Source organism: Lepus europaeus, chromosome 1 (genome assembly GCF_033115175.1).
Source record: "Lepus europaeus isolate LE1 chromosome 1, mLepTim1.pri, whole genome shotgun sequence".
NCBI lineage: Eukaryota > Metazoa > Chordata > Mammalia > Lagomorpha > Leporidae > Lepus > Lepus europaeus.
Window position 1 is genome coordinate 134941552 of NC_084827.1, and position 23406 is coordinate 134964957.

Here is a 23406-nt window from a genome sequence, read left to right on the forward strand (position 1 = left end):
TTGAGCTTGGTTGAGTTGGAAGATGAACTAAGAAGAATCTGGTCCGTGTCACCGTCCAGCCTGTTTCCGTCACTCTCCAGCCTGTGCCCTGATCAGTGGCATGGTGGGCCCTTCTCACTGTGCCGTGTTTTCAGCAATGCTGCCTGGAGGCAGCTGGGTGCAATGTGTTGAGTGTGATGGTGGTGTTTTGAAATCGGTCCTTTTTTTTTTTCTGTGATTTGACCAAGTTTCTACGTTTTTACAATAAAAGATCCTTTCCTTTAAGAGCTGTCTTCTCACATTTCTTGGGCCACTGGGGGCCATTTTTGATGCCTCTTTACCAGGCACTCTTCCTGGCCTTTCTTCTCCTTTTTGTAGATCCTTTTGGTTTTTTTTCCCCATGAGGGTTATCCGTGGCTAATGGCCGGAGAATGACTAGGATGGAAGTAGCTCAGAGAGTGAGATGCTAAATAAAGTTCCTAAATCCAACGCTGTGAATTTTTTCCATTGGATTAGTCCCAAAGTTGTTAAAACTGATTTGATCCATACCTTTTCCTGTTGTGGTAACATGCCTAATCTCATTACATAAATAGAACAAGAAGTGAAGTGTGGGCAGATGGAAGCACTTCCAATGACCAAGCTTCTTTATGTAACATAGATTTCATTTTTGCTGTTTTCTGCATTTTTGCAAGTTTTATGCACACATTTTTAAAAACTTTGCAGCTATATTTAGTCTACAGATCATAACACACCAGAAAACCATATTGCGTAAGAGGTCATTACCACTTAGTGATATTTGGAGTCTAGGGGAAGGCTTGGCAGGTGATTTGGCTTAGTAAGCTTCAGAGAAATCCTATTACAGCACAGGTATTAGGATATGAGATTAATATTTGATTATAGGCTAAATCATTTCATGTCTGTTGTTTAGTAATTTTTCTGCTTTGTGGTCTGTGGCTTGTCCAGTAGAAACTTAAACACATGTTATAATTTTATAGTAGGACTCTACAGTGTTTAAGATGATGACGACATAGAGGTTTATGTATTATATACTTGTACCTTGGGGAAATTGTAGTCCTAGAACGGTTAACCAAGAATGAATTTCTTGATCTCTTCACTGGGAATCGGAATCGACTGTGCCATGTTCCAGTTAGCTGACATGTCACACCCATGTCCCCATGCACGTGCTTCACAGTGGCCCTGGCCCCACCCCAGCAGCCCCCCCACCCCCAATCGACACATTGAGCTGCTTCTAATTTTTAGAAACAAAACCAAGCAAGCTGTTTTACAGCTTTGAAAGTCACTGTTCTCAACCAAGGCTTTGTGGGGTAGGCGGTGCCCTGTGTGTCAACCATACACTTGAGCTGGGCGCTGGGGAGTGACAGGCTCTGTGGGGTTGGAACAATTTCATTAGCAAATCCCTCATTCAATAAGAATTTTAAGAAGTCCACAAGATGTATTCATTTGTTTAAAAACCACATTTTTAACATAAACATAGATCTGCCTGCATCTCCTCTTACAGCCCGCAGCCCTTCCCCGCCAGCAGCCAGAGTGAGCTTCACAGGCTCAGGTCCCCGTCACTGCCTTGCTCAAGGGCCTCCATGGCTCCCTTGCTTCTGGGATACAGGACAAGCTCCATCTGGGGCTTCCTGCACCCTGGCCCTCCGGGACTTTATCTCTGCCTGGTAGCCTACTCCTCACTGCCTTGGCCACCTGGCCTGCCTTAGGCCTCCCCAGTTGTTCTTCCTTCTCTGTGTGCTCTGTCCCCTGATCTTTGCATGGCTGGTAGCAGCCCTCATGTCCCATCCCTGACACCTTGCGTAGACTCTGACTTCCTCCTGTGTCTGAAACTGTTGTACTTAGCTCTTTTATGTTCCTACTGGCCCTGGGCACAGTAAGGGTGATAACTAGCAAGTACCTTAACCTTCTTATGCCCTTTGGTGGCCCCAGGAGCTAGAAGGAGGCCTAACACCATAGCAGATACTTGGAAAATACTTACTGATGAGTGAATGCCTGTTTTTCAAAAGTTTACACAGTAGTCAGAAAAATTGGACATACCTACAAATAATTATGGCACAACACATAAAATAGTAAGTTCTCCATGAAAGAGCTCTATGAAGTGTACTGGACATTGAGCACAGAGAAGCTGTGGGATTCGGGGCAGGAGACAGCCCTGTTGGATTTAAATGTGCCACAGTGCCACAGTGGAGTGTTGCTGATGGGAAGCTGCTGGTCCACTCTGAGTTAGAGCTATGCCTTGGCCTGTGGTCAGGATGTCACTCTCCTGTGCCATCCCCTGGCTGGCTTCCTCCCCCATCCGCCACACAGTGTCTGTTCTACTCTCTCCCAGCCTCCCCCTCCTCACTCTTGGCTCACATTGGGCCTGCTTCCTGGTGCCTTGCCTGTCCAGTTGGCCGCGTACCCAACCTCCTGTCATGGCGGGCAGTTTCTAGGCCCTGCCTCACGCTAATCTGCCCACCTGTCACCTCCTGTGCCAGGGCCCGCCTTCCCTGAATTGTCCCCTCCCACAAGGCCGGCTTCCAGCTCCCCTGCGAGGCGGCTGCTTTGCCTCCTGGTGCCCCTTATCTCGAGGGGCCATGTTTCTGGACCTTTTGTCCCCTCTCACCTCCTGTGGCCAGCCAAGCCTATGATTGTGACTCGCTTTCTACTCTAGCCCCCAGCAGTTCTTCCCTCGTCACTGCAGCCAGCTCCTGTCAGTCACCCCTGGTCTGACTCCTTCCCTGTGCATCGCACACGAGCCAGGGTGATCTTAGAGCAGGTCTGACTCCGGCATCCTTGTCCAGGAGCCTTTCATGGCGTGACGTGGCCGTCAGGAGAACACCTCAAGTGTTCCACTTTGCTTCTCCAGCCTCATGGCCTGCTCCGTATCCTCAGAGGCCACTTCCTATGCCCGTGCCTTCCTGCTCTGCCTCCTCCTGCTGCCTGACTTCTCCTGACCCAGGGCGGACTTCCTGCTGTCCGTTTGTCCTCACTTCTTTGTGCCCTGTGCTGGGCTGGAGGGTGTGTCCTCCTGCCTTGCAATGCCCTGTTGCCCTGTGGCAGCTTCCTGGCAGCCAGAACAAGTTCCCTGAAGTCAGGAGCTGTGCCTTGCCCTCCCTTGGGCCTGTTTGAGCATGGGGAAGTGCTGGCTAGACCTTTGCCTGACGAGTGAGTGGAGACTTGAAAGGGTGGATGACAATGAAACAGGAGAAGGTGAGGGAGCGCGCCCCCATGAATGCAAAGCCACAAATTGCATTGTTGACTGGGTTCCCTGTGATCCTGTTTCTTTTCCTTTGCCATTATTGTGCAAATCGGGAAGAGTTAAAGTAGTTCTTAGGGAGAATTATTTACAAATCATCTGTCTAGTACGTGAAACAAAAGCAAAGGCTTGACGACTTCAGCCACCCTCTTTTCCAAATCCCTTTCCAAACAAGAAACAGCTGTCAGAGTCATTCTGTTGTACCCACAGTTCTTGAACTAGGGAGTTAGAGACCAGTTCTTCAAAAATCAGAGACTTAAGCTCCAAGTGTGTTTCTTTCAAGTGTTTAAGATACTGTCTATATGTAACATGAACCTGGGTTAGAGATCGCTATGTAATCTAGGTCAAAAGCCAAAAAAAAAAAAAAAATGAATATTAGTCTTTGATCCTGAGCTGGTCACATCACATACCATGTGTCTGAGTAGATGTAAAAGCAGAACCTTGGATTTCCCACTTTATGCGCTGTCCAGTTTGTTTGGAGTTTCTAGCCTTGGTTGGAGCATGTTTTGTCTATAATGATGAAATAATTTGGCTTCCCAACCAGTGCCATCTATAAAGATTACTTATTTTTCTGAGTTTTTATTCCTGATCTGAGTATATACCTCGCTCAGAAATTCTAAACACATACCCGAAATGGAAACATCCCTGATTGCTTAGAAGATCCGTTCTTAAATGAGCCATGGGATAGATTAACACTGAACTAATGCGGTATTGATTGTGAATGATTTATGGAGGCATGTTGTTTGGCACTGTGGTTATGTCAACTCTGCTTTTCTTAATTACATTTAAACACATGCATAAAAATAAGGTCTTAGTATGCTATTTTCTGTGAAGTACATTGACGAAATATTTTAAGGTGAACTTGAAAACTTAGCCTTTTTCTGTTTGTTTGTTAGGGCAAATATATGGATATTGAATTTGACTTCAAAGGGGACCCCCTGGGAGGAGTGATAAGTAACTGTAAGTATTTCACTTGAATCCTTGTGCAGAAGTTCAGAATAGCAGAATGCAGCATGCTTTAGACACTTGGGTTGTTAAGCGAGAGGTACAACAATGTACTTCTTTTTCTTAGACTTTTAACCTTTGCATTTCAGATTGCTTTATAACTTAATGTGATTTATGCAGCTTTTCTAAACAACACTCAAAATCTTTTCCTTTTAAAAACTTTTTAGAAGTCACTAAAATAGTTGTCTACCTGATTTTCATATTCTATAGATCTTTAAGCCAATTCAATATGAAAAACATCCTCTAAGGGCTTTTATTTTTTTGAAAATGTTTAATCTATAATTAAAAACAAAATACAAATAATTTTAGATTAATAACTTTTTGGGTAACATTTTCTAATATAAAGGAGTAGACTTGTATTTCAAATTTTATTTGGGGAAATTTTGTTTCTCTTCTGGGGTATTTAGATAATTGAAGTGTGATACACCTGTTAGATAAAACAGATGTGTTACCAGCCACCTGTAGACATGATTTGTGACTGCAAAAGTGAAATGGAAAATGGGAAAAAAAAAATGAACAGAAATCAAGTGAGGTCTGCTTAGTAGTGAGAGGTACAGAGTTTTCTGAAGCGCTGTGAGTGCGGCGGGGGCTGTCGGGCTCTGTTACAGAGATAGCATCCTCACCCCGGGCTTCAGTGCTCCGGGAGCCCGATGTCTCTACTCGTGCTGATTTTGTGGTTAGCTAGTTTGGAAAATTTAAGATGACGACCCAGGGTTTTGGGTGCCTCCAGGCTGCTGTCAGGGTCTCCTCTCTGAGTCCTCTGGCTTTCTTGAGAGCCACGGGACTACATATCCCATTGCCCCGCCTGTCTCTGCCGCCATGTTGTGATTAGAATGGCTAGAATGAAAAAAATTTTAAGTTTGGACTAGGAAAATAAAGAATTCCCTGTGATGATGTTTGACTTAAAGTACCTATGTGTACTCACTGGAGGAGCGATAGCAGTGGCATTCTTACTTGAGATGAAATGTTTTCCTGAACCCTAAGTATGAGCTGGTCAAGTAGGGTTTCCTCTGTCTGAAGAGGAGTTGGGGAGCCTGGAGCCCCTGCACGTCCCTGAGCTGAGCAGCCAGAGAAATGCCGTCTGAAAACCCACGTTGTCCGTCGTGCGGGCAGACTCTGCAGCGATTCCTAGAGTGAGCCTGCAGGGCTAAGGTTTCCTTGTTCTCGACACAGTAGGGTTGAATTGGATGAATTCTGTGGTTCTTAAAGCATTTGATTTTCCATTTCAGTTTGACTGTACTGTTTTGCCCCCTGGGTTGGGATTCTCCACATTTGGAAGAGTGTAATTATTAGAGGAACGTCTTGAAGAGAAAGTTTTATTATGAAATGTACTTGGGTAGGATGGTGCTATTCAGGTGAAGTGACTCTGTATGCCAAACCTGGGGGCGGAACCACTCAGGGAAGCCACAGCTGATGCGGCCAGGGGCAGATGGTTATAGTATCTTTGCCAGACTTGATAGGCAGCATCCTTTCGTGATGGGTAGCAGCTGCTGGGAGCTGTCTGGGAGAGGTGTGCTCTAGTTCTAAAGCCTCTATTTTAGAGAAAAATTACTTTTTCTTCTGAAAGCTACTCATGAATTTTCTGTGTCTTCATAAGGCAGGTCAACTCTAGTTATTAATAATAGACGGTTTCTAAGTTTACCATCATTGCCACACAACTTGTAACTAAACATTGTGCAATGGTTTAATCAATATTCTTGAGGGTTCTAACAAGTTAGGACTTAATTTGATTGTAAGTACGCGAAAATGACTTCAGTTTTAAATTTTGAAGTTTAAATTCTAAACAGAAATGTCTTAGTGCCTCTAAATAAGTCTTGCAGTATCTATGGAAAATAAATGCTAAACACTCAGTTCTTTTCCAATTTAGATTAATATGTCTTCAAGAATGGATTTCATGTGGTATTTGTTAGCACTTGTTCCCCCAGTGAAATGGTATTGAAATTTGTGATAGGGGGAACACCCTGGTTTAAGAGTATCATTTGGTTTGGAGAGGAAGAGAATACGTTAGTGGTGAGAGCAGGAAATTTCTTCCTGTGTAGATCAAGGACTGACTCATAGGTGGTCACTGGGTGTTGCTGCTTGTTGGCTTAATGGGGTGTGAAGCAATAGCTAAACCCACTCATGCGCTCTCCTAGCGTCTTATAACGTACTCTCTTTTTCAATGAGATATGCTATAAAGTTTAAATCTGGACCCCACTTGAAAGGTATATACCCTGGAGTTAGAGTTATTTGGAGAGAAGCTTTATGAAATAGAGGATGGCAAACATTTGTTTCCATAGGGAAGATAAAAGGTGGAAGTACATCCAGATGTTTGGCTGCCTGAAATGGTATTTATCCCATTCCGTTAAGGGTTGTTGCTCCCACAATATTTATACATTTGTATTTGAGCATTTTGGATCTAGTGTTATGAACTGGAAACTTTTGGAAACCTATTGCTTTTATTAATAATCCCAGGTACTTTTATCTGTGGCGCCTGGTGACAGTTTAGACTGCAGAAGAGTGTTGTGTGCGTTTCTAGGGATTTAATCTCCTCGAAGAAGAAAAGCACAGGGAAGTGACTTCAGGTGTGCCTCTGCCTGCGTGAACGAAGGCCTGGTGACGCCGCTGTCCTGTTCACAGTGGCACGTCGCGAGCCGGGTGTGCCACCTTACACAGTAGGTGTGCAGGCTGGAGATGAGGATGGAATTGGGTAAATACAAGCAGGCCCTGTGTCTCTGCTTCATTCTGTCTAGCACATCCACGAACCTCCCTGTGCAACAAGACTTACTGTGTGGTTTCTAACATCCAGACCAAAAGACAGCAAGTGATTGAATTCTCTGTGCCTCCGTTTCTTCGTCTTTGAAATGGGGATAATAGTGGTTCTGCTTTCATAGGTTATGGTGAGGTATAAATTATTACTTAGTATCTAATGCACTTGTTATGGTGCCTGTACATGGTAAACCAGCCCTCAGCCAGTGTTTAATTTTTTCTGCTGTAGTGTTTGTTACATTTATTATGCTTGCTTGTTTATTGTCTCTCACAAAATATATATTTTATAAAGACAGACTTGTCTGGTTTTGCTTAATGATCAGTATAGTATCTCATACTTGATGCACATTTGTTGAGTGGGTTAATTAATCACATTAGAATTATGTACAGGTATTGTGTTGAAATTTGCTGCTGTATTGGATAGTTTTATCTGAATATTCTATGCCATTCATTTTAAAAATCACTTTAAATACTTTTTCTGAATCCCAGAAACTCAAAAAAAAATTTGAGAGTCAAATAATCTATTATGGACTCACTCTGCTTAAAAACTAATCCTGTGACTGATGAGCGAAGGCGGATGTCAGGAGTGGTGTGCACACTGCTGTTCTTGCTGCCCAGCAAACCTCCCAAATTTCGTAGGGTGAAGCAGCGGTCCTTGAAAGTGCCCTGGGGACCTGTGGTTAAGAATTAAGATGGGAGCACAGCAGAGCTGGCCTGTCCTGCCTTGTATAGGATTCACCTGGGAAGACTCAAGTGGCTGGGGGCAGTTTATGATGTGTGGCTTTGTCACTCATCTGTCAGCCTCCTGGGGAGAGAGGATGTCAAGGCCAGGCTGAGTGGGGACCATGGCCTGGGACCACCTGCCTGTGGCCTCCCTGGATGATTTGGGCTTTTCTTAGCATGGGGGTTAGGCGGGAGGGTGCTTTCTAGGAGGTGAAAGCCTGCGAAAGTGCCTCACTTTTGCGTACTCTGTTTAAAGTTAGTTTCATGGGGTTTGGGGGACACAGATCATACCTTCTAAGGAGAAAAGTGCCGAAGAATTTGTCACCATTTTATTTTCCGCAGCCACAATCTGGTCCGTTATTTCCAGAAATGGCCACAATAACTTCCCACCCTGTGTCCACACTCCTGGGGAGTCTCTTGTCTGACTGATTCAAGGATTGGCCGTGAGACTTGTTTTGGTCAGTAGAACCATTAGCAAATACAGCACAACCAGAGACTTGGAAATTGGTTAGCTTTTGGAGCTGTCCTCTCTGGCTGCTCTTGGGAGCGCTCTCATCAGCACCCTGTGACTGAGCCTGGGCTGATCTGCTGGATGATGAGAGACACTTGGAATGAGCTGTCAGACACAGGAGCGAGAGTATCTTAGCCAGCTACCAGCAGGGATCAGCCAGGCTGGCTCAGGCCAGCACCACCCAGCTGACTCACAAGCATGAGCTAGTAGTGGAATTGTCTTAAGCGACCAAGTTTTGGGATAATTTCTCACGCAGCAAAACCGAACTGATACAAGGGTCTGGTAGATAATGTCCTTCACTTCCTTGGCAACACATGAAATAGACGAGGAATTTGCATGGGAGGGGAAGGGGGGTCCACAGCACTGAGCAACCCCTGGCTTCTCCTTGATATGCACTGCTCCTCTGGAACCAGCACCAAGGTCACGAGCTGAGGGGGTGCACGGTGTGGGTAACCCGGGTGGACTGGCTTGGGTGTGTGCCCATTTCCTGCTGCAACCTCACTGCCCCGCTGAGTCCTTCCCCCTGCCCTGGGGCGCAGTGAGTAAGGATCTAAGATAGGCTGGGACATCACTCAAGGGAGATTCTTCCACCTGAAAATGGGAAGCAGAAGGAAATGACCCTCCCCTTCCCAGAAAAGACAGGGCTCGGGGCAGAGGGGCAAATAGCTCTGAGTTCTCTTTTTCTTTCATTTCTTCTGAATTTATGACACAATTGGCTTATTCTTTTATGTGCTTTCTGCCTTATGACTTATGTGTGACACAGTCATGCCATGTTTTAGGGTATGGAACAAACTTTATTCTGAAATTGTTGGAGATTTATAGCTTTGTCCTTTTGTGTGTGTGTGCCATGTCTTTGCTTTTATTGATGGCAATTCCTTGATTAGGCGTGAAACTACCTGTTAGAATACTTCTTAAAGGAAACTCGACTCTGCTTTGTTTCCTGGGAATACCCGTACTGAAGTGAGTTGAGACTTCCTGTCCATGAATCATTTCTCAAGAGCCAGCGAGTATCCATCAGTTCACATTGTCTGTTACTAATCTGTCGTCTTTGGAGTCACAAATCATAAAAGCACCCAAGACAATAGATTACATAGCTTATAATGCAAGCCTGAGGTTTTATTTAGCACTTTGATTTTTAAACGTCCTGAAGAAGACAGAAATAGTCTACTAGTGGCTGAGATGTATCTGAAACAAACAAACAAAAAAGTGGAATTTCAAAAGAACGGTTCGGTTTCTCAGGAATGGATGTGTTTAGATAAGAGTACATCCTTTCCATTGTTTTGATTTTACCTTTTGTTTATTTTACAAAAATGTTTACCTTGCCAAAAGTCTACCATGAAAGGAGACTATGTACAAATACTAAGAAGGCAGATGTTCAAATATACCCAACTTCAGATTAAGGAATGAATCAGGATTTATCAGGATAGTATGCAAAATATTCAGAACTAGATGGTTCATTCATGTTATTCCAGGGTTTGGTCTGGAACTTTGAGAGGCAGGGAGGAAGAGAGAGGTCTTCTGTCTGCTGGTTCACTCCCTAAATGCCCAGAACAGCTGGGGCTGGGTCAGGTGGAAGCTAGGAGCCAGGAACTCAATATAGGGCTCCCATGTGGGTGGCAGGGACCCAACTACTTGAGCCATCATTGCTGCCTCCCAGGGTCTGCATTAGCAGGAAGCTGGAATCCGGAGAGCCAGTTGTCAAACTTGGGTGCTCCAGTGTGGGAAGCAGGTGTCCTAACTGGGACTGGATGGGGCTGAAGCCAGGAGCTGGGGACTTAATCCAGGTCTCCTGTGTGGGTGGCAGAACCTCAACTACTTGAGCCATTAGTGCTGCTGCTTAGGGTTTGCCTCGGCAGGCAGTTGGCATCACGAGCTAGTGATGGTTGTCACATTGAGACATTCCAATATGGGCACCGGGGTCTTAATCAGTGTCTTAACTGGAGCTGGGCTGAATGCTTGCCCCCCTTTCAGAGTTTTTCATGGGACATATCCAATTCTCTTTTATGCTGATTTTATAACTTTGGGATACTGAGTTTCAAGTGAAAACTGTAAACTAATTTCTTAAAATGCTGTAACGGGCAGTGGAGGTAGGGGAACAATTAGAATGTCATGGTGTGCCAGGTGTTGTAGACCTCTCCAACCTGCAGCTGGCAAATGGATGGAGACCTATGTGAGCCCAGGGCTGACTGAGAGCTCTGAGGCCCGCTTCTATACTCAGCTTGTTCTACTGTAATAAACACACACGGCAACTGATTTGTAAGCAGACATTTGTCCCATCTTTTTAATCTTTAAAATTCATCATTAATGAATCTGCCGATTATCGGTCTTGAGGGTTATGTTTATTTGCAGAAAGCACCTGGAGTTGTTTTTAGCATATATTCCTCAGTAGTCATAATTTCCCCAGAATATCATCACTTATGTCAGTAACCCACGGGTTACTTGGCACTTTGTCTTCTGCGATAGTTATTTAAGACAAGAGGGAGAGAAGCAGAAACGTTCCCATCATTTAGGTGCCAGTACACCCTTTTGCTTAACTGAAAGGGTGTAAGTCCATTGGACGGGCCTGTATGCCACTGAGATATGGTTTCCGAATGTCCTGAAGTAATGGGATATTTTTGCCCTGGCCATTACTGGGCTTTTTGGTCCTATGTTTGTTAAACAATTTCATCTTCCAGCAGGTGCAGCCAGGAGTGTTTTCTTTCTTTCACGTGTTGTGCTCTGGGGAGGTTGTCCCATGACACACACACTGCATGTAGTGCACTCGTTGGTCATTAGACCAACTTGAGTCCCTGAATGATGGTCAAGTTCATGTGTTAATAGTCAGATGGCAAGGGCATGGTGGGGTAGATGGGCTAATCTGATTCCTTTCTTTCCCTGCCACTTTGACTTCTTTGGAACGGCTTAGTGAGTTTATCTCCTCCCTTAAAGTACAGTTTTTATTACATTTACACTTTGAGGGGGCATGCAGCTGCATTGGAATATCTGGAGACTTTTATACTGCCTTCTGTACTAAATGTCTGGCATCCAGTAATAATTCTTTACAAAATCTTGTTAGCAGCACTCAGAGAGGCAGAAGGACCTAGGGCCAAAGAGAAGGCTGTGCCATGTATGACCCACTTAAGTCAATGAAAATGGTCAGGTGGGGAGTCCCCCTCTCTCGTGAGTTGAATTCGTGTTCTCTTCTCTGAGTAATTATTTGATGTGGCTTCATGCTGTTAGGTTATGTTGGTGCATGCACATTTGGAAAAGAACCCAGTTGGAAATTGTCTTAAACATTAGTACATTATTTTGGAGCAAACATTTTCCCTAACTGCCTTTTTTTTTTTTTTTTTTTCTTCACCTGGAAGCTTGTGACTTACAAGGAAAAGTCATAAAGAAGCTGAAATGGGAGGCTCTGGGGTGATCGAGTAGACATTTTAAGTGGTGCAACGTTCAACTGCTTTGTCGTAAAAGGTTCCTCGTTTTGTGATCGAGCTGCTTGGGTGAAGTCATGTACTTCATGGAAAGTTCACCATTTCCAAGCGTTGAAGGTGCTTCCGTCCTCGTTTGCCGGAGCAGTATGAGGAGAGAAAGTATGATAAACTCTTAGGCCTCAAAGCCTTGAGTTCTGGCTCTCTGAGAATATGAACACGAGCCTCCGTTCTTCATCTAGAACGTAGGGATTGTAAAGCCAGCCTCCGGGAAGGTGTTCAGGGCTGCCTGTGATGGCAAACAAGAAGCACCACGTGCGTGGCAGCAGGACAGTGTCGGAGCCCCCACTCCCCTGCCCTCTGCGGCTGCTTTGTAAACACACAGGTTTATGCCACCTATCTGATAGCAGCCGCTGATTCTATCTGTATGTGTGATTTGAGAAGTACACTCAGCCAACATCGCTTTTCACGTGGTGCGCAAGTGAATATTATTCTTTAACTCAGTGGCTGTTAACCTGATGAAAATTACACCCATTGCCATTGCCGTTTCCACCCTCTCCATTGTCTGTGAGCGTGTATTCAAAGAAGCACCAAACGTGAGGCTCGCCGGGTGCTGCTGGTGAGCACTTGACCTTTTCGTGTGCTTTCTGAAGGTAGTATTTCACGACTTGAAGTGCCGTAATTTGCTTTTAGGATGTGGTTATGTAAGTGCTGCCAGGCAGCTGTTTGTCAGGCAGCAGAGGAGTTGTTAGGCTGATGGGAGGCGCCTGGGCTTGGGGCCCCCCTGCCTCCCCACCTTCACCCCCCTCCTCACGTGGAAGCACCTCGGGGGCTCACGTGGGAAAGAGCTTCCCCTGTTGCTGTGGGCAATGCAGAGGCTGGGACCCCGGGGAAGATCCTCATTCTCGCAGTTGGTGCTGGGCCCACTCCCAGCTAGTTTTTGCCACACCGTGGGGGAACAGGCAGTGAGCTGATTGCAGGAATTTGTTCATGAATGGATGAAGTAAACTGTAGCATTTGTTTATTTTTCATGGAGTTGAGTTACTTTCTTCTAGACTTGGGGGATTTCCTATAAAAATTACCTCCTCAATGAAGAATCTGCTCACACCCTGTGGGTTCTTCCTTCTGAAACCCTGCTAAATACTTTCAGAAACCCCTAGGAGCCCAGGCACAAGTAGCATCGCCCTGTGTTTCTGTCCTTACCTGTGCGTCCTGTCTTCCGTCCGCTTGTCCGCGCTCTGATTGAAGCATGCGTTTCCTTGGAGAGGATGAATATCACAGCCTTTTTCTCCAGGTTGCATCCCACTTGTGCTTTTCGATTTCTGTTTGCTTCTTCTTTATTCTTTGTCTACGATTTGTGGACATTGAGACTCTCTCTAGCAATGTGAAAGCAAGAGATGAAATAGAAAAAAACCCACAGAATCCTGTTCCTGTACATTTTCGTGTTTGTGCGTTTTTGTTCTGACTTAATTTTATGTCTCCTTATAACCCATCTCTCCGTTGTTGGAAACAACCTCATGCATGTGGAGCCGACCCCAGGGCATCTCGTTTCTGAACTCTGTACCCAGCTGCTTCCTGCAGTGCTGGGGGAGTCTCGAGCACTGCACACGGAAAAGTTCGACCATCCCAGAGAAACTGCACAGCATCCTCTCCCTTGTCTCTCTGTTTTCTTTAAAGATCTATTTATTTATGTGAAATGAAGAGTACCCTTACCTTTTTAAAGATGATGTCTTAGATCTCAACCTCACTGGCAAGGAACTGTACCTGTTCTCAAGAATTGGTGCTCAGCAGTAGGATTACTGATTGGGAATTTTAGAACTGGACTTGGCATTGCCTGCGAGTGTAGACCCTCTTTTGTATCGCTGGTGGGTGATGTGTAGGCTCCAGACAGGAGTCGCCTCTTCTCTTGCTCCTTGCTCCCTATCTTCCTCCACCCCCCCCCTTTTTTTTCTTGAAAACTTAATGAAAATTCAAATGTATTTGATGAAAAACAATCTGGAACCAAAGAAAAAAAGACTATCAAGCAACACCAAATTCCTTTAAATGAGAGCTGTCATTCATTCTCCAAGAATGGCCACTTCTCCCAGTAGCGGGGCACGTGGGTGTGAGGTGGAATCTCTCCAGAGTCCGATGGCCTGATGTCACTCAAGTCCTGGCTCCACCAGTTGCCAGCCAGGTTACTCACGCTCTGGGCCACCTGCTCTTTCAGCAGTAGAGTGATACCTCATAAAGGGTAGAGAGGATTCACTAAGGCAGTGTCTATAAAGCACTCAACACACAAATTGTGGGTTTTATCATTGTACTGCTAGGTGGTTTTGTACTTGGCTTCATTTCATTGCTTAAATTTGTAATGTTGCATTTTGAAGAATTTGATGTCATTAGAGAAACCAAGAGAATATTAGTATTAAAAACCAGATTACCAGAGCAGGCGTTGCAGCATTGTGGGACAAGCTGCCGGTTGGGACACCTCCATCTCGTATCAGAGTGCCTAGTTCCAGTCCTGGCAACTCATTTATGATCCAGGTTCTTGCTAATGTGCCTGAGAAACAGCAAATGATGGCTCAAGTACTTGGGACACCCAAGGGAGACCAGAGTATAGTTCCTGGCTCCTGGTTTTGACCTGGCCCAGCCCTGGCTGTTGTGGGCATTTAGGGAGTGAATCAATGGGTAGAAGATCTCTCTCTCTCTTCCCCCCTTTCTCTCTCTCTTTCTCACTGTTACTCTGCCTTTCAAATACAATAATTGATCTAAAAAGAATAATTTTTTTTTTTGACAGGCAGAGTGGATAGAGAGAGAGAGAGAGACACAGAGAAAGGTCTTCCTTTTTGCCATTGGTTCACCCTCCAATGGCCGCTGCGGATGGCGCATCCCGCTGATCCAAAGCCAGTAGCCAGGTGCTTCTCCTGGTCTCCCATGCGGGTGCAGGGCCCAAGGACTTGGGCCATTCTCCACTGCCTTCCCAGGCCATAGCAGAGAGCTGGCCTGGAAGAGGGGCAACTGGGATAGAATCCGGCGCCCCAACTGGGACTAGAACCCGGTGTGCCGGCGCCGCAAGGCGGAGGATTAGCCTGTTAAGCCATGGCACCGGCCAAAAGACTAATTTTTAATCAGCCAGTTGAATATAAATTATTTTTGCCTGTTCACTACTTTAAAAGAACCTAGTTTAATTAGGTGATTTAAGTTTTGCTTTTTACTTGAAAGTAGAACTGAAAATGTAGGGTTTTTTTTTTTTTTTACAAATTTTAATTTAATGTCTTTATTATGATTTATCACTTTTAATTTTAATTTTGAATCAGTTTTTAACAGACTCAGTGTGACTTGTAGATACAGTTCTAAGAAATAGTGATATTCCTTTGCTTCCCCAACGTAGTTTATTTTACTATTTTATTTTATCCATAAAAAACAAGACAGAAAATGAGAAATACAGCAAGGTGGCGTAGTGGAGGGTGCCTGATGAATTTGAAAGCCAAATACATTCTGTGCTGCGATTTAATTCTTTCTGTCCACAGATCTCTTAGAGAAATCTCGGGTGGTTAAGCAGCCGCGAGGCGAACGCAACTTCCACGTGTTCTATCAGCTGCTCTCCGGGGCCTCAGAGGAGCTCCTCAGTGAGTGCCTGTCTCTGTGTGGTTTGTGCTGTCCCAGCATTGTCCCAGCTTCGCCTTCAGAGTGTCCCGTATGCTTTTCCTCTTCCTTCTTAACACTTCTCCATGACTCCTTGAAGTAAAGAACGGGGTTTGCTGGCTTCTACCACGCCCTGGCCTTTGTTTGATAGCCCTAAACCTCACCAGATACCACGCCTTTTGTCTCAGATGGGATGCATGAGCTAAATGTTGGAGGAAATACTAATCACAAATGTAAAAAATAAAACAGGAATGTAGCATTGACTTGCGAAGAGAAAATTAAGAGGGAAATTAAGTGAGTACAATCAGGCGAAAACAAGCGGCTCAGTGAAGATCAGAAGTAGTGGGGAAGACATCTGCACTCGATCGGGATAAAACCCGGCCTTTGGCTATTTTAGAGGATGAATATAGGCCCACAAGGATAGTATCCAATAGCCAATAGCTAAGTGATGAATATTGAATAAATAGTTCAAAGAAGAGAGATGGATAGTGAGCAACACTTGGGAAATCATTCTCGTTCATACTCGGCAGATGCGAACTACACAGCCCTAATGCAGCCACTGTTACTATGTTAGCAAGAGTCATTCCCGAGGATAAAGCTCACGGTATTGTCACTGATATTCTTTGAGCTTGTGGGAGTCACTTCAAAAAGAGGACCTCTTCCTGGGGGTGTCACTGGAGAACCAAGCTAAGAGTCACAGAATGGTCAGAGCCTGCCCCCCAGGCACACTGCTTGTTGGGATATATCCCAACAACCTAATCTAAGGGAATCCTGAACATGATTTGTATGAAGACATTTGTCTCTGCCTCATATTTGTTATAAACCAGATGCAATCAAATGGCCAATGGTGAGGGGATAGTCACTAGGCAGACCCCCAGAGGTTATAATGAAATAGTACATCAAAGATATTCTATAGAAATATGCGAAAGGATTAATCCAGTAAAAACAGATGTTAAAAAGTAGAGTTTGGAATAGTATAAAGGTAATTTTAAGAAAATGCTGCTATTAATATTTGGGTATCTGTTTCTGGTCTGCTGATGCATGATATAATGTGAGAATCATCTCATGTGAGGGAAAGGGGATGAGATTATTAAGGTGATTAGATTTACCGAAGCAACTTACCGACTTGTTTGTGTGATTCACTAGATAAACTTAAACTTGAGCGGGATTTCAGCAGATACAACTACCTGGGCCTGGACTCGGCCAGAGTTAACGGAGTGGACGACGCAGCAAACTTCAGAACCGTTAGGGTAAGCTGTGAACGCCTCCGTTCAGCTTTCATACGGGTAACGCTCTGTGGCCTAATTGGAACTGCTAACAGTTCTCGGTTTTCTTTACAGTGTAACTCATGCTCCCAGAGGTTTTAGAACTGCACGAGAATTTATTATATTTTTATTAGCTTGATTTCTTTACTAGCTCAAAAATCACACGAGGTCAGGGAGGCCGTGCGTTACTGGAGCGTGCGAGGTCACCATTTCACAAAAGGACCTTTCTTATTCTGTCATCCTGGGGCTTGACTCTCTTACTGTTGGATTGAAATGCCAAATGTTTTCATAGCCCGAGTTAATTTCCAGGTGTGAAAACTGCCCTTGGATCAGGTTAAATCATAACTTTTAGAGCCAGACAACTGTTTTTCTACAGTTTCAGACATCTCATGTATAAACCAGAGTGATTAGCATTCCACGTTCGTTAGAGAAGAAAGGAGTTTGTGTAATGTTCTTTTCTGGCTTTGTGTGGCACACGCTTTCAGAATGACTCCTGTTATCCCATGATACGGTAACTGGGATTTACTTCCAAATGGGACAGCTGGGATTCTGGGAAGGCAGGGGAGAAGCTGGGCTCATAGATAAAACAAGATTGACATCAGCTGATCATCGGGGTGAATGAAAAAGGGCCCAGAGGGTCTTTCCCTGCTCTCTCCACTTTAGTCTGTGTTTGATATTTCCCTAACAACCACAAAAAACGTACGTTACTCCCATTGCTGTGTAACCTAGTCGCTAAGAAGAAAAGGATAAAAACTGGCTGCCCCATAAAGAAAGCGTCTCTCAGAGCACCTCCAAACCCGTGTAAACTTCCTCCTGTGGAAACACTCGTCTGATAATATCCTGCACGTGACTTTGCGTAAGGGTGGAGTCCAGGACCAACCCTACGACCACTTTGCTTGACCCATAGCCAGTAATCCATAAAAATGTACAAATGAATGAACGAAGGCCCCCTGTGACGCGGAGTGTCTTGGGCTAGGCGCTTCTCCTTTGCAAACTACAATAAGAAAGGAGGGTTTGCTTTTTTCATAGACGGTTGTAAAAGCTTCTTGTTTGCCTTTGTTGCTCGTAGCAGAACCCCAGTACAGAAAAATCCCTGTGCACAAACTGAGCTGCTGGGGTTGAAGTGGCAGCAGGGGCCCAAGGCTCTGCCCCCAGCTCTGCCTCCTGTCTTCCTCTTTGCGTGCTCTCCTCTGCTGCAGCCCTCCGGCACCCCTGGGACGCGCCGATTCCCTGTTTTAGCTGCTACCCGGGCATAGCTTTGTCTTATCAGCCCCCCACTGAAACACATGCGTAACATGACTCAGTGCTTGCGGAAGAAAACAGGTGCTTTCTTTCTGTCCCCAGAATGCCATGCAGATTGTGGGTTTTATGGATCACGAAGCCGAGTCTGTGCTGGAGGTGGTGGCAGCGGTGTTGAAACTGGGGAACATCGAGTTCAAGCCCGAATCGCGCGTGAACGGTTTAGATGAAAGCAAAATCAAAGATAAGAACGGTAAGTCCAGGGACCGTCGGCTCCCTGTAGGAAGCTGCTCTGGATGTCTGTGAGGCACAATTTTCAAACCAGAAAGCAAAACTTCTGCTTCGCACTCACTGGTTTGAAAAGCTTTCCCGTGCAACTGAGCAGAAATCTAATGGCAGCTAAGTTTTCAGTCTTTTGATTTCGACATCTGAGACTTTGAAGTTTGGATGTGATCCAGGAAGAACAACCCAGGTCTTAAAAGTGCTGATTAACAGTGCCCATGCTGCTGTCACACTCTGTCATGTTCCTTCTTCCCCCCTCCCCTGCCAACAGAGCTAAAAGAAATTTGCGAGTTGACCAGCATTGATCAGTCGGTCCTAGAACGAGCATTCAGTTTCCGAACAGTTGAGGCCAAGCAGGAGAAAGTTTCTACGACCCTGAATGTGGCTCAGGTGGGTAAACCGAAATGCAAGGAGAAAGCTACCTCCCGCCTCCAAGCCTGTGCTGTTTTGTAGTGGCGTAAATCAAAACTTTGCTTTGCGAGCAATTATCTCACTGTGGACTGTATGCCCGGCATTGTGAACTTGGTGGTGAACCACAGCAGATAAGGATCGATCCCTGCCCTGATTGCACTTAACGTTCTGGCGGAGGTCCTAGATAGCAGTCGATCTGTAAAATGATACAGTAAGCTGGAGCCGGTGGGAAATGCGGCAAAGGGGAAAAGTAGAGTAAGGGAGATCCTGGGAGTGGGAAGGAAGGGTTGGAGGGGGTAGGAAAGGACCGGGGGTTTGCGCAGAAGCATGGCATGATCTGCTTTGGAGCACCTAGGGAAGTTCTTGGTACACTGTGGCGCACAGAGGAGGGGCAAGACCAGGGAACTGTTAAGGAGAGCCGCACTAACCCAGAGATGCTGGTGGCTTGGAGCAGGGGGTGGCTGTGGAATGAGGGAGAAGGGGACACGCTCCGGGTATATGTTGAAGATAGAGCAGGATTTGCTGATGGCCTTGACGTGTGGTAGAAGAAGAGTCAAGGTGACTAACGTTTTTTTGCATGCAGCACCTGGGAAAATGGAGTTGCTATTTACTGATTTGGGTAGTGAGAGGAGCCAGTTTTGTGGTCAAATGGCCAGCTGATGTCCCTGCTTTCCTTATTGTGCCCATCTGTCCCCTACACTGAGACTGACAGCATCTTTCTGAGACTCAGAGCTGAGCTGCCTGTCTCTCTTTTTGGTTCAAGTTAAATAGGTGGCCATTTGGTGCCTGCATACCCAGGCACTGTCTTGGGCCTTTGCAATGGAAAGCCCTTGTTCTGAGAGCGAGACTTCTCAGTGCTGATCTGGGCTAGAAAGAAGTGGCTCCTGTAGGACTCTGCCTGCCCTGGTCTGCTTTGTCCTCCTGTGTTCTGTTGTCTCACCCTGCTCAGGTGAACACAGCTGGGGGGAGCTAGGTTTTCTCTGTCTCTGCTCTTAACCCAAGAAATCCTTCACTTCCCTCCAACAGTGATTTCTTACTTTAGGTGAGTTCTTTTTGCTGGGAGAAATACTATAACTTTTTGGGTATAGAAATTGGGTTTGCAGCAATACCTGTTGTGTGTCCTTCCTCCTTGGTTACTGTTTTTGCTGTCACATCTGTCCAGGTCAGCCTCACTGATTCAAGGTCAAATGGTGAGCGTCTGACTTCATGAAGAATAGGTTGAGAGTATGCACAGCACAAGCCCCCTGGGTGGGTCATTATTAGTAGGGAAGTAAGGGCTTAAGGAAGGCTCCATGGAGAACATGGAAGGATTTAGGTGTGTAAAGAAAGAACAGTAAGGCATTTTGCAAAGAAAACAATGAGGAAAAACCCCTTTGGAGCATATTTCAGGCAAAGGGTTGATCAAGCTTGGCCACAGCTTTAGTAATATGAAGAGGACTCAAAGAACATAGCCGGAAAGATCAACTTTGGCTCAGAGGGTGGGAAGTCTACAGCAGCTGTTCTCAAACCCGGTGTGCCTCAGAATTGCCTGGTGGAGGGTCTGTCTTCACCGTGTTTGATGCAGAGGGGTCTGGGTTGGGACTGGAGAGTTTGCAGGTCCGTGAAGGTCAAAGGTGACACTGCGGATCCAGAACTGCCCTTTGAGACCCTCCCAGTTTGGACGTCTGCAGTGGTCAGATGGAGAACACAGTAGTGGTGCTGCCGGCATTGTGGAACTGTGGGTTAAGCTGCCACTTGCGATGCCAGCATCTGGTTCAGCTTCCTGCCAATGCGCCTGGGAAGGCAGCAGAAGATGGGCCAGGTACCTGGGCTCCTGCCACCCATGTGGGGAGACCTGGTTGGAGTTCTGGGCTCCTGGCTTTGACCTGGGTCAGCCACGGTCGTTATGGCCATTTGGGGAGTGAACCAGTAGATAGAAGATCTGTGTGTGTGTATGTCTCCCTGCCCCCACACCCACCCTTTGTAGCTCTGCCTTTCAAATAAATAAACCTTAAAAAAAGTAGTGATAGCGTGGAAAAAACCCATGTTCTTTAAGAGGTCCCTATAGGAATATATATATATATATTTGGGGGAGGTACAATTTTATTGTATGTTTTGTTTTTGCTATTCAGTCATTGTCTATAGAAATTAGGCCCATGTACCTTTAACTTTCATAAACTTATTTGAGTCACCTTCCATCGCCCTGCAAAACCTTTCCACTTTTTTTTAATCCTTTGGCATAAAAGAACTTGGCTTGAGATCCTTAATTATTCAGCACCTTAGTAAATTTTTTTTTTTTTAAATGTAGTGTTCGGCGTTCCTGGTTCTACCAGTGTTATTGCCGGGTAGGTTTTGATTCCTGCAAGAAGTGATTTGTTTTATTAGTTTTTCCTCATAGCTTCCATTCTTGGGCCCCAGTATCCTCGTGCTTGGCCCTTGCCTCATTTTCCCCAAGGCATTTAGATCTTTCCCCAGATAGGATGACTAGCATGGAAATCATAGAAACTCAAGACAGAGTTTATCATTCAGCTTTTTTTTTTTTTTTAAAGATTTTATTTATTTGAAAGTCAGAGTTTCACAGAGAGAAGAGAGGCAGAGAGAGAGAGAGAGGTCTTCAGTCCGATGGTTGACTCCCCAATTGGCTGCAGTGGCTGGAACTGCGCCAATCCGGAGCCAGGAGCCAGGAGCTTCCTCCGGTCTCTCACACGGGTGCAGGGGCCCAAGGACTTGGGCCATCTTGTAATGCTTTCCCAGGCCGTAGCAGAGAGCTAGATCAAAAGTGGAGCAGCCAGGTCTCGAACCGGCACCCACATGGGATGCTGGCGCTGCAGGCCAGGGCGTTAACCCGCTGCGCCACAGCACCGGCCCCATCATTCAGCTTCTCCTCTATAACCTTCTCCTTGTTCCCCAGGCTTCTCTGATCGGCTCCTCTACAGGTCCTGCACCCCAGCCATCACTCATTCCTTCTGCCTCTAATACTCTGCCTACTTGTTCCTGATGCAAGGAAGCCCCTGGCTCTCCCTTCTCGGAACCCTTTTTTTTTTTTTTTTTTTTTTGTTCTGCAGCTTGGCACTGCCCTCTGATTGTTTCTGTGTGAGTTTGATCTCCCCAGCTCCAGGGCAAGCTGTGGGAAGGGAGTCTAGGCCTCCATCTTGCTCAGCACACACTGTTCCGGGCCACGCCTGATCATTGCCCTCCCTGAAACAGATTCTGCCTGGGATTTTTCCTGTGGGAGCCTCCCGCAACTGCAGAATTGTAGTCTTTTCATGGTGTGCTTAGAATCCGAGGTCAGTCAGCCCTTGGTAACTTCCCTCACCTGATTCGTGATCCTTAAATGGGAGTGAACACTCCGGCCCCTGCTGCTCCATAGGATATTATTGTGATTAGGTGGCAGGAATCAGACTTCAGAAGTGAGGAGGAGAGAGTTGGCAGCCCCTGAAGCCAGATACAGCTCAAAAGATGTATTTTATTTGACCCAAAGGAGGTTTTTCTTCTATTGCCTACCTTTTGAGTTCGCGTGTCTTTCTCCTGGGATGCATGCCCAGCCCACAGAGATCCGTGCTTTCTGTTCACTTCTATCTCATAGTCCCTGGAAGCATTTGGCTTGAGACCCTTGGAATAAATGTTTAGAGGAAGCAAAGATTCATATTGGCTGTGAAGACACTTTGGTCAACGGCTTTCTGTTTTTTCAGATCGGGCTGTCACCGCTGGTTCAGTTGCATATCGGAACGGTGGTTTGTTGGAAGCAGATAGCATGCAACTCAAAAAGCTGCACGAGATTAAGGTGGCAAAGGGTTTATTTACGAGAGGTGGTGTTTGGAGAGTATGCTTTTCTGAGATAACTTGCATTTGCGAGCAGAAAGAGGAGCAGATTGAGACGTTCTCTAGGCTCATGAGATAGTATGAAAGGAAAAAGACCCTTCAGTGATTGCAATAAAATACACCCGTAGACTGACTGCATGCCAGGAACTATTCTAAGCAAATAAACTGCATATTTTAAGAAAGTGAAAACCGGAAGAAGACGAACTCAGGAAAGGTTGTGCATCTAAGTTATATTTTGGCTTCTTTGTCTGTTTTAGCCTTTACATGCATGTTCTACCATGGAATCGCCCACTCTCCCCTACTTTTCCCCTTTGGTCAACCTCTAGGTGTATTTTCTAGTCCTGATTGGAGTAGCTGCCTGAGTTTGGGGGAGGAAGGTTTGGGATTAGCATGGAAGTGTCAGGTAAAGGGGAGAGGTGCTCTCTTCAGCTGTGATGTGCTGAGAAGGGACTGTGTCATTAAAGTGCATTTAAGGAGCAATGTAGAAAAGGTTTTCCCACATACAGGTTGCGCTCTTTATAAAATACAAATGTGCTGGTTTAGTTCATACCGGATTTTCTACTTAATAATCAGTGAAATATGCACGCATGCTCGGTGTGTTAGGAATCACCCCAGAACCTCCTGCTTTCCTCCCCCCCGCCCCGTTCCTTCTTGGGCTGCTCACGGTGTCTCCAGGCCCCTCCCCCAAGGCTGGGCTCAGACATCTCACAGGTACTTCACTGCTGCTCACTGTGGGCACCCGATACACGGGTGGGTAGGTAGGCTCTCCTGACCTAACCTGCCTCTCGCCCGCCTTTGGGTTCTGAGTCAGAAGTCATAGAGCCTACATGTGTTTTCTGCCTCTTCTTTGTCAGGAAGCTCTGAACTGTCTCAGAAGCAAACAAGCACATTAAAAAGGTCTTATTTTCATGATGCAACTTATAAAGAAAACTCATTGTGGAAGATTTTTAGAAGATACTCAAAGTTGAATCAAAATAATTTAGAGATACCATCAATCACAGAGCCATGTTAATATATTTCCTTGGAGTTCTCTTTCCTGTGTGCAGCTTAAAATAAAAAAGTTACTCATGTCTTCAGTGCACAGTTTTTAAAACTTTTCACATCACATAAGTATTTCCATTTCATTACCCAATTTTATAATCATTACATGGA

At 45.5% G+C, this 23406-nt stretch overlaps 1 protein-coding gene across 1 annotated transcript in view; it reads left to right on the forward strand.

Annotated features, from left to right (window-relative positions):
* The window catches only part of MYO1B (myosin IB), a 163296-nt gene that overhangs the window by 88942 nt on the left and 50948 nt on the right, over positions 1-23406 (forward strand). The window contains 5 exon segments of the mRNA XM_062189379.1: positions 4132-4195; positions 15142-15240; positions 16403-16506; positions 17866-18013; positions 18314-18432. Coding sequence (XP_062045363.1) covers positions 4132-4195; positions 15142-15240; positions 16403-16506; positions 17866-18013; positions 18314-18432 — 534 coding nt within the window.